Consider the following 11,766-nt stretch of genomic DNA (forward strand, 5'->3'; position numbering starts at 1 on the left):
TTCTCAATTTTTAAACTATGTGTAGAATAGGAATTATTTTTCAAACAATATGTAAAAATACAAGAACCTATCAACTTAACATTTTAAGATGCAATAAGCATATGATAATTCTCACAACACATCAAAAACTATTAGATGTTAAAATTCCAAGTGTTGAATAAATCTGTTCCATTACAAAGTGTTTTAAAATAGTTTTTAAAAAATCATCAAAGGTATGCATTTGGGGTGTGCATTATTTTAAGGAGAAAATTTAAACTTTGATTTTTTTTGTCATTCTAGTGAGTGAGAATTTATTTTAGGTACTGTTTCGTTTCCTTAGAAGTATCTTTTCAGACTACTTCATAAGGAAAAAATTACGGTCTTCAAGTATTGATTGAACAGCTATACTGAATATATAACACTTAGTATTTACAAAAGTAAAGATTAGAAATTAGTGCCTACTTATGAAATTTTCTGTTTAACTATCCAACAAATATGCTAATAAAAGAGTACATATTTTATATATTATGTGCACATTTAATGTCATTTGCAGTTCAATAGCTAAGTCCTTTGGACATTATCTGATGAGACTAATGATAAACAGAAAAGGGGTTGACTTAAGATTTAGAAAACAATTTATTTTAAAATATTTTATTGACCATAAAAGAAACTGAGTTTTTGAAACTTTGAAAGTAAAAAATGTTATTTTATTTTATTTATTTATTTTTTAATACTTAATTTTTAATTTTTTTTATTATTAATTAACTTATTTATTTTTAGGTTTTCTTATTGGGGAATTTGGGGAGGAGAACAGTGTTTGGGAATTGGGGAAGGGGACCAGCCAAGTTGTTCTTCAGTCTTCGTTGTAGAGGGCGGCAGTCACCATCTGGCTTCCCGCCGGCAGCTCATGACCTCTAAGCTCAAGGTGCTGTGTTCAATCTTAGTTGCAGGTGGGTGTAGCCACCATTCCATGCAGGAGTCGAACCAGCAGCCTTGTTGTTAAGAGTGCACGCTCTATCCACTGAGACATCCGGGCGGCAGCTCAGCCCAAGGTGCCGGGTTCAGTCTTAGTTGCAGGTGGGCATAGCCCACCATCGAACAGGCAATGTTGTTGTTACACCAGCTGAGCCATCCTGCCACCTGTTGGCAGCTCAGTGACAGCTCAGCTTGGGTGCAGCGTCACTGGCCCATATGGGAATTGAACTGTCGTCCCTGTTGCTCAGAGCTCGCACTCTTAAGTTAACTCTTAACCAACTGAGCCACTCAGCGGGCCCAAAAATGTTATTTTAAATCATTTACTTTTTAAATCACTTTCAATTTTTATGTCTTCCTCTCTGAATTAAGCTTTTTTCTAAATTTGGACAAGTCCTTTTGTACATGTATTGAGTGCTTATAGAATGCTGGGCATTGTGCTAATAGAACACCAATAATGAAAAGATGAATAAGACACTTCTCCTTCTATTCAGGTGCTCGCCATCTGGCTGAGGTCACTTTTGATCTGGGGCTTTCCATCACTGAGATACAGGTGCTCACAGACCGCACAGTAAATGTGCGTTAACATTAGTACGCTTGGGACCACAGTGATCAACTTCCCTATTGAGTGCATGTACCTGTGTCCATTTGGAATTAGACATGTCTCCCTGTCAGAGTACAGGTCCACAAAACTAAATATATTGCCTACTTCTTGTTGTAAATATCCCTACTACGTAGAAGTTTGATTTTATAAAATTGTTAAAGTAGAGAAGAAATTATTGGGTGCATCTGCTTTTGGCCAGTTTGTTTAATTTTTATATGCGAGTCCAGAAATTGTCCTGGGAGGTAAAGTTCTAGAAATCGAAAAATAACATGAGAGATCGGTAATAGCTTATGTTAACTTTAGGTGTTTGTTTTGATTGTTACATTTGAAGTCTTAGACGTAGATAAAGAAGAATTTAAATGTTTCCTCTTCTATATAAACAGTAGTCAGGGGTAGGGGTAGGATGTTCATTTTTCAGCAGCAATGTTAAGACACACATTTTGCCATTGACATATATGGCAGGACAAGTTCACATCTGTCCTGCCATATACGTTGAAGAATTGAACGTGGAGTTACCATTCTTGGGTGCCAGTCAGTCCACCTGAGAGATGGGGTTTGCACACAGGCCTGCACCTCCAGCACGTATGAGTAGTGAGCGGGTAAGAAAGGGAGGTCAGGCAGTACCCCTCCTCGGCTAAGGTCTTCATCTCTGGGCAGCCCCAGCTACACCCAGCTACCTTCGGCCACCAGGACTACTTTCCTCTGCCAAGCAGGTGATTCTGTTACACACAGGCTGTGACAGGAGCCATGGCCATCATGCTCCCCTTGAGCCACCTGAAAGGTGGGGAGCCCGATGAGCTGCTGCTTCCCATAAGTTAGGGAGACCATTGTGAGGCTGGGGTTAACATCCACTCCGACGTCGACCTCACGCAGAGTTCCTGGCTGACCTTTCCTACTTAGGTTCAGACCAGCCAAGAATAAAAATATCCTCGTAATGGTTTATCTTTTCAGACTATCCCTAAGTAGTCATTTATAGTTTCAACATGTGTTTATTCTGCAGCTTTAACAGGAGATTACATGATGCAGTTGGGTCTTACATTTAGACACATAGCATTTGAAGTGATTATCCCAGTTAGTATCTGACAAGAGGAAAGATAACCTATGTTTCTCTGAAGAACTATCCAGAGAGATTGATATCTGTTACATTCTGCAACCTCTAAAGGGACGAGGCTTCCATAACTTAACTGGATGCTTATGCCTCCTGAGTCTAAATGATTTTCTGTGATTTCGGCTTGTTTTTATCTTTGGTATTTTCTTAACAATCTTTAGCTTATCAAAGACTTGTTTAAGTAATCATCTGAGCAGGGCCACTGGAGATAGTCAGGCAAGAGTTTTGCACGTGGATTTGGTGGCCCTGCTACCAATTGCTGTTTTCCAAACCTGTTACACATCTTCATTGATCTTGACTTTGACCTCTCATCTTGCTTACATTCCTTGGAAAATTTAGATGCCAACACTGAGCATCATGCTGAGAATAAGAACTGGCCAGTTTTGAATAGGACTTACTTAATGGTTCGTGTGTATTAATATAACCTCATGACATGTGAGAATTTTAATAATGACAGAATTATATTTGCACGGGCTTATATTTATCTTTTGATTTATTAGGATCGGGTATGAGGTTTATGTTGAACAGGCTGAATTCATAAACAACAAGTTGAAGAACTATTCAAAATCAGAAATCAATTTGGAAGAAATTATACGATATGCCAGGGGGCCTGGGGGTAGCAGAGAAACTCTATTTAGTTTAAGATACAAAATGAACTTAATTTGTCATACTTCAACATCTGAATCTATTTTTTTCTAGTTTAGAAAAATGTCCAGTTCTCAGGGCTAGCAGTGCTTTTAACAACTTTGCATTTTTTTTATGAAAGCTGGCATGTGCAGGAACATCAAAATCTTTCCTTCATCAGACATTTCTTGGGTATCTTCTCTTTGCCAGTCACTGTGTAAGACTGGGATATAGTGTTGAGTAAGAAAGAGGACAGACAGACAGTGTGATGCATGTAACTAACAGGAGGTGCGACCGGGCTCAGTAATGACTGAACAGCACTGTTGATGGGCTTTAGGGATAACTTGTCAGCAAGACGCCGTGTTTGGAAGAGTAAAGACACGTAGTGCCTCGGATTTCATGTGAAATGACATGACTCCACCCCCCCCCAACCCCCTTCAGATAATTTATGTACCTTCTTCTGCAATGCCATTTGCAGACGTGGACCAAAATTTGATGGATCGCCTCCAGAGAGTGAATAACACCTTATCCAGCCAAATTAGCCGTTTACAGAATATCCGGAACACCATTGAAGAGACTGGAAACTTGGCAGAACAAGCACGTGCCCGGGTAGAAAGCACAGAGCAGTTGATTGAAATCGCGTCCAGAGAGCTTGAGAAAGCGAAGGTGGCAGTTGCCAACGTGGTGAGTGACTTGAGCCCTAAGGTGGGGGCAGGGGAGTCCCTTGGTGATTTGTAGCAAGTCTGTGGCTGTCAGTGGAGTGCTTCTTCAGCTAAGTTGTGTCTTTTTGTCTCAAAACATGGAGCAAGAAAGCCACATGGCTCATAGTAGTCATGAAATAGGTATCAGGAACTGGATACAAACCAAAGGACATATGGCTCCTAGTTTTGTTCCTTCTATGGCACTAGGCAATTGAAACTTCCTTTGTCCTTTACTGAAAATAGAAGCAATATGCTACAATCAAGGACACTGCTATGAAAGTAAAGATGTCTGAAATTAGGAAGGAGCTTTCGTTTTGCTGAATGACACTAATAAACATTTAGTTTTGACACTTCCTTTATTAAAATTAAGTAACTCAGTCCTTTAAGATTAGTGCTTTTGTTTGTTTCCGCTTTAGTCCATCACTCAGCCTGACTCTTCGGGGGACCCAAACAACATGACTCTTTTGGCAGAAGAGGCTCGAAGGCTTGCTGAACGGTAAGCTCCTGGTCCCTGGTTAATGGTTAAATTACGGCTTTCCTTATGGGGTGGCCATGTCGCCCCATCCTGTACCCACAGACCCTTTCCACAGAACCCACTTTTGCAAAGTTTGCTCTCTTTTCTGAAATGTTATCAACTACATGTATTCGTTTCTTCCCTTCCCTTTGAAATTGGAATATTTACTTTGACTATTAGAATATGATGGTTCGAAGGGAAATTATATTTTCACATCTGAAAGGAAACCATAATGTTTTTAGATGAGTCCAGAGCAGTTACATCGGCTTCCTGCTTGAACACGTGTTCTCTTTCTGTCCTTTGTAAATGTGTGTGCCCCGTGTAGTTCAGTTCATAGTTTCTTAGCTGGGTTTTCTGATGAAAAGAAGACAGCTGGAAACATTACAGAAAGCACCCAAGAAAATTAGGTCTTGGAGATCAATTAAGTCTGTTGTACTTCCTATGTGAATTTTGAAGGACAGTTTACCATACCAAAAAGAGTGGCTACATACTGCAGCGTGACATTGTAATATGAAATTTTAGAGCTAAAAAATTTTAAAAACCCTTAGCAGCTACCCAGCTAACATGCATTATTTGGCTGGAGTCCTTGTTGATGTGTTTCTTGCCGTTTGGTGTTGAGTTGCTTTTTCCTGGCCAGTCATTAGGTTGCATGTGCGAAATCTGAATAGTCAAAGCTATTTCAAGACTATGTAGTAACTGAACCAGAGTATGATTTAAAAGATTAACTCTGGGATTTGTGTTTATGAGTTCTTGGTAGCATACATGGTTTCATATGTAAATTACTCTTAAGCAATTATAAGTAACTTTTTAAAGAAACATAAACATTTGCTCCTATACATTTTATACCATTCATTTTCTTGGAAACTCGTTTCCTCAGATCACAGAATGTGATTTGTAAACTCAGGTTCACTGAGATGACTGCAGAATTACAAGATTTCCCAATATTTGTAAAACTCTGCCCCCATTAGTCTATGTATATATAATAAAGTAGCATCACCTAAATTGTACTTCTTTCCCTATTAGATGGTTCTGTTTCACGGTTTATTTTTTTCTTCTATGTTATAGCCACAAACAAGAAGCTGATGACATTGTACGAGTAGCAAAGACAGCCAATGATACATCAACTGAGGCATATAATCTGCTTTTGAGGACGCTGGCAGGAGAAAACCAGACAGCGTTTGAGATTGAAGAGCTTAATAGAAAGTGAGTGTCATTTAAAATTGGCTTACAGCTCTTCAGTTGTTCTTGTAAATAACACCAGTTCAATGAAAAATGAAATGCTGGCGTGTTCAAGGCATGCATTTATGCAGTAAGATTTCTATTATTAATTGTACTTTTGAAATGGTGCCATAATTAGAGCAGGGTACATAAAGCCATGGAGAATTTATTTGATCCAGTTCCTGTAACTGCGGGGGAAGGTAACAAGACTAGCCATGATACTTAAAATTCTGATAAATGAAAACGGAAGAAGAGGAAAAAAAAATCATAACATAGAGAAAATATACTTGAGCTACAAGTATTTACAAGGTGTCCGAAATAAGAAAGTATAGGGGAACCCCTATGTTATAAATAGACGGGATGAGATGAAATAAGCACTTCAGCTATGTCGGTATTAAATAATAGCATTTTAATCTGGCGTTTCCTTTGAGGTTTTGGAAATACCGTCCCAGTGATTTAAACTATATTGAATGAATCTGATTAGTATTAAGATGCCCAAAGCAACGGAGTTTTCCATTAAGTCCCATCTTTTGTTCCTTAGGTATGAACAAGCAAAGAACATCTCACAGGATCTGGAGAAGCAAGCTGCCCGAGTGCACGAGGAAGCCAAACGGGCCGGTGACAAGGCTGTGGAGATCTATGCCAGCGTCTCCCAGCTGACGCCTGTGGACTCACAAGCCCTGGAGGTATGGGGTTGACAGCCTATGTGCATAGGGCTCCAGTTGTCAGTGCCAACACACACACACACACACACACACACACACACACACACACACACTGGTTTCTATCTCCACTTTTCTCCAACTGACTCACTGGCGAAGTTGACTTCCATTTTAGATACGTTAATAGAACTTAATGAGGTAAAGAATCCTGTGATTATAAACATTAAACAACAACGACTACTTTAGTGATGTGAACAGTTGCCCCTAAGTCTTTAATATAAATCCAGATGACAAGGTAGTTGGATTAATTCAAGCAGCGTACAGCTGTACCATTCCTCCCAGAAGCTACTAGGTTGAGAATGAGAGAGAAATAAAAGAGAATGGTTTAAATGAAAGAGCTATAGCAGAACTAAAATATTTGGGGATTGGTAGTGTTTTATTTCATCTGTACTCTAACCATGAATCCTCATAACCAGGCTCTGGAAAAATGGTATTTTTTTTTTTTACATTAAACTTAAAATTTATTAAAAGTTTCAGTTCTTAAATCCGAGGCGTTGACTTGGTTTCCACCATAAAGGTTTAGGTCTCTTCAGACATGTACATGCTGTATGAGTCCACATATACAAAATTTGAGAAGAGGCAAAACTAACCTATGATGATAACATTGGCAGCTGCATTGCTGGAAAGGTGGGTGTGGAAATTGACTGGAAAGAGATACAAGGGAATTTCCTGGGGTGGACAAATTCTGTATCTTGATTGTTGTGTTGGTGACAGGTAAACATATATCAAACTAAGCTCTGTGCATTTCACTGTGGGTCAAGTATGCCTCGATTTTTAAAATAAGGCCCATAATATTGTGACCTGTGCTGTCCTTTTAAAAATATCTATTGAGCGTTAAGTATTATAGCGTTCCTAAGCCTACCTGTTCATCCGTTTAATTGTTTTGCCTAAGAACGTAGTGATCGTACTCACTTTTCACAGAATGAGGCAAATAAAATAAAGAAGGAGGCTGAGGAACTTGACCGCCTGATTGACCAGAAGCTAAAAGATTATGAGGACCTCAGAGAGGACATGAGCGGAAAGGAGCTCGAAGTAAAGAAACTTCTGGAGAAAGGAAAGATCGAACAGCAGGTTGGTTTGATTTCCAGATTGCTTCATTTCTTGAGGCAAAATTCGGAACCGTGCAAGTGTGAGCTGTGCCCGTGGTGTCACCACAGTTGGAGAGTCAGCAAACCACATGGTATTCCGAGGAGGGCCTCCTGCGATGCCCTAACCTGCGGGTGCTGGCAAGTCCCCTGCTGGTAGCCTGGAGGTGTCTGGTCTGTTAGGAGAGTGGCGACCTGCCTTGGAGGGTCTGTCCTCTGATCTGCCATGTGTTTGCAGACTGCCGACCAGCTCCTAGCCCGAGCTGATGCTGCCAAGGCTCTTGCGGAAGAAGCGGCTAAAAAGGGACGAAACACCTTACAAGAAGCCAATGACATCCTCAGCAACCTGAGAGGTACGGACGGGTCAAGGAACGGCGCGTGTGTGTGCTTCCTCCACAAGGGCAGTTCCCTTGGTTTTTTTTTAATTAAATTTTTACCATGAGATACTCTGAACGTACACAATATGAAAGATGACACAGTAGTCCACCCTTATCCATGGGGAATACTTTGCCAATGGATGCCTGAAACCACGGATAGGACCAAACCCTATATATACTATACTATGTTTTTTCCTGTACATATATGCCTATGACAAAGTTTCATGTATAAGTTAGGCACAGTAAGAATTAACAACAATAACTCATAGTGAAATAGAACAATTCTAATAATACACTGTAATAAAAGGAATTGAGTGTTATCTCTCTCAAAATACCCCATTGTACACACATATACATATATGTAGATGCATACATATCCAGTGTGGACACTGGATAAAGGGATGATTCACGTCCCGGGTGGGACAGAGCAGGGACGGTGCGAGATTTTATCACACTGGTCTGCATAGCATGCAGTTTGAAACTTATGAATTATTTATTTCTGGAATTTCCCATTTAATACTTTCGGACCATGGTTGAGCATGGGTGACGGAAACTGCAGAAAGAGAAAGCGCAGATACGGGGGGGCCTATCGTGTAGTCAACTCCAAATCCCTCTCATCCACATTCAACAGTTAAATTTTTACTACGTTTATTTCATCCCCCAACGCCCACCTTACTTTTTTCATGAAGCATTTCAGAGAAAAATCCCAGAGCGCATGTCATCTTAGCCCTGCATACCTTTGTATGAACACCAAAAGAAAAAGGGAATTTTCTTATGTTAGGATAACTTATAGAACCTAAATATGCCTATTTAGCTGACTGATGTTGGTAAACAGATATTCTTTCATTTTCTCTGCCAGATGCATCTCAGTCTTTTTGTTTCCTTTCCTCACCCAGATAAAAAAGAAATGCACTCAATTCACTGTGTAGCCCTGGACTCACCCCCTGATAAAATAGCCACAGGCTCTGTAAATATGGAAGCTTTATAGGGTGGTGGTTGAATGCGGGGTTCTGGTGTCAGGGGGATTGGGTTAGAATCCCCCATCTCCCTCTTGCTGTAATCTTTGGGGAAATTATCTACCTCTTTAATCCTCAATTCTCTCACATGTAAAGATGACGTAGTGCCTGCGTGACAGACACATAAAGCTCTTGACTCAGTACCTAACACATATTAAACAGAAAGCAAAGTGCCACTTTTAATATTGCTTGAGATGGTAGTGATGGCATAACTCTGCACCCTGCATGAAAATACCTTTTCCAAGTCAGAACTTGCTTTCGACAACCAGATGTTCACGCCTCTGACTCTTCCCCGTAGAGCTGTGTGCTCTCAGCCTTCTGAGATTTCAGTCCATGCCATTCTTCATTCTTCTCCCCTGACTTCTTCCATGGTTCATAAAACAGAATCCAGTGGCAGCTGCCTGAAAAGGTTCCCTGTGGGTTTGTGGAGAGTTTAGTTCAGGTAAATTCTTTGGACTTGTTTCAGACTTTGATCAGCGAGTGAACGATAACAAGACTGCCGCCGAGGAGGCACTGAGGAGGATTCCTGCCATCAATCAGACCATCATCGAAGCCAATGAGAAGACAAGGGAGGCACGGCTGGCATTGGGCAACGCGGCTGCGGACGCCACCGAGGCGAAGGACAAGGCCCACGAGGCCGAGAAGATCGCTAGCGCCGTCCAAAAGGTGTGTGCGTTCCTCTTCCCAAAACAGCCTTTGCTCGTCTGTTTCTCTAGTCATCTTCCAGCTTCTTTCCAGATTCCTGAAGCCCTCGCAGATTTTTTTCCTCGACTCCCGTAAAATTATCTGAAACCATCCTTGTCGTTTATTTTTTTACTAAGCCTCAGAGTACGTAACACATTGATGGAGAGGGACACTCATTGAAAGGGCCCTTGACTCTGAAATCTCTACTGTGTCTCAGTGGCAGGGTCTGAGTTGTGAGGAGGTAGATGGCTTCAGAGACCCATAGAGCCCCCTCCTACAAAAAGTGAGGCTCGTCCTAATAAACACAGTTCTTTGACCTGGACAGTTGAGTCTTTTTTTTTTCCCCCCAGTCTTGTAGAGAGTTCCAAGTCAGTACAACTTTCAAGCCACTCATTCAAGCATATTGCCGTATCTTATCCCCACCCATTCAGGATTTCTGTAGCTACAGGATTCTGTAGTGACAGGATTTCTGTCACTGCTGAATTCTTTCTGCTCATTGTAAAGAATCATTTCTTTAGGCTGGCTTGTTCCCACTTAAAGGTCAACCTATTTGGGTTTTTGTTTTTTTTTCAAAGGAGAGATTGGAGCTGATTCTAAAATTATGTTTTTGAGAATCACACACATTTTTTAGTTTCTTTAGAACAGTTGGTTTTGGATTAACTGTATTGTATAAAATACTCGTATTTCAGGATTATGTCCTTTTTGTGCAGTATGATGAACTGCCAAGTAGAACAAGGCCAGTCTGAATTTACATTTTTTCTAAGTGAAAGAGTCTGATCAATATGATGTGATGGAAAGTGTACACCATTTCAATGTTTAGCATTTGCTGGCTGTGTGAACTCAGCTAAAAATGACAATAGTAGAACAGGAAGTTTTAAGGATTAAGAGGAGACAAAAATAAATGATAACAAGTCAACATACAGCATAAATTACTATCCTGTTCTTTCTGGATCGTATTTTTGAGCTAGTTTACAGATTAAGGAGTGGGAACATATTTTAGAAAAAGGAAAGCTTTTCATTTGTTTCATGAGCCATTGTTTATTTTGTGCCCAGAATGCTACCAGCACCAAGGCAGAAGCTGACAGGACTTTTGCAGAAGTTACAGAGCTGGATAACGAGGTGAACAATATGTTGAAACAACTCCAGGAAGCAGAAAAGGAGCTGAAGAAGAAACAAGAGGATGCTGACCAGGATATGATGATGGCTGGGATGGTAAGCTATTTTGGCCTATTTGCTCATGTGCAAGGTGAAGGGGGTTGAATCAAAGAGTCTCTCTCACATGCGCTCCTTTTTTGTCGTTGTTGCATTTTCTAGTCAAGAATTGGGTTAGTAACTTACATCGAAGACAAAGAACTTGGATCTTCTGCCATGTTGTTGCATAATTGTCCTGTCCCAAAGCTCCTCTCAGTTAAAAGCAAAACATTGTTTTGCACGTTTGGGGTTTTAGGATATTTAAAAGTATGCATTCGTGTTTTTGAATGGATCATTCATAGACAGTATAAAATAAAAAAGGCACACAAAGGGATGCAATGAAAAGTTGATTTCCGTCCTCCTCTTGTTCTCCCAGCCATCTGCTCCCGAGAGGCAAAGACCAGTTTCTTGTGTAAAAGGACATTTTTGAAGCTGACAAAACATACTAAGCTTACATCCAGTTTAATTTTTCACCTTTTGCGATAACTGTGTATACATAACACTCTTGGTAACAAAATGGACTTGTGCCTGCATGGCCCAACAAAGAACTAGGGTCCATTTTCCTGTGTTATGCCATGTTTTGCTTTTGAAAGACTTTAGTGGAGTCACTATGGAAATATTCCTTTCCAGTTCCATCTGATTACAATCCCCATAATGACAGACATGAACTTGTTTAATTGTGCGCTTTCAGTGCAAAGAAGAAACCCTCCTTCCATTCCTGTTAAAAAAAAAAAAAAAACAGGCCCTTTTTTGTGGGTCATTTTCACCCTGGGCTAGAAAGGAGAAATATTCAGCCAGTTAATCTAGGTAACAAAGACTCTAGGGGAATTGAGAAAAGGAAGCATCCCTGGGTAAACACCTTATTTTATTATGCTATATCTCTTTTTTGTTGATTTGTTTTGGACTGTCCTCATTTTTGGTACCAAGGTATGACTCAAGTGGAAATTCCCATATAGTAAAACGATGCATTT

The 11,766-nt window shown here is 40.2% G+C and overlaps 1 protein-coding gene across 1 annotated transcript in view; it reads left to right on the forward strand.

The window, feature by feature from the left end:
• LOC109379100 (laminin subunit gamma-1) overlaps positions 1-11,766 on the forward strand; it is a 37,316-nt gene that overhangs the window by 19,460 nt on the left and 6,090 nt on the right. The window contains exons 17-24 of the mRNA XM_019635444.1: positions 3,766-3,971; positions 4,405-4,484; positions 5,568-5,705; positions 6,262-6,406; positions 7,364-7,513; positions 7,766-7,880; positions 9,387-9,586; positions 10,658-10,816. Coding sequence (XP_019490989.1) covers positions 3,766-3,971; positions 4,405-4,484; positions 5,568-5,705; positions 6,262-6,406; positions 7,364-7,513; positions 7,766-7,880; positions 9,387-9,586; positions 10,658-10,816 — 1,193 coding nt within the window. The remainder of the gene's footprint in view (positions 1-3,765; positions 3,972-4,404; positions 4,485-5,567; positions 5,706-6,261; positions 6,407-7,363; positions 7,514-7,765; positions 7,881-9,386; positions 9,587-10,657; positions 10,817-11,766) is intronic.

This window comes from Hipposideros armiger, unplaced genomic scaffold (genome assembly GCF_001890085.2).
Source record: "Hipposideros armiger isolate ML-2016 unplaced genomic scaffold, ASM189008v1 scaffold_22, whole genome shotgun sequence".
NCBI classification, from domain to species: domain Eukaryota; kingdom Metazoa; phylum Chordata; class Mammalia; order Chiroptera; family Hipposideridae; genus Hipposideros; species Hipposideros armiger.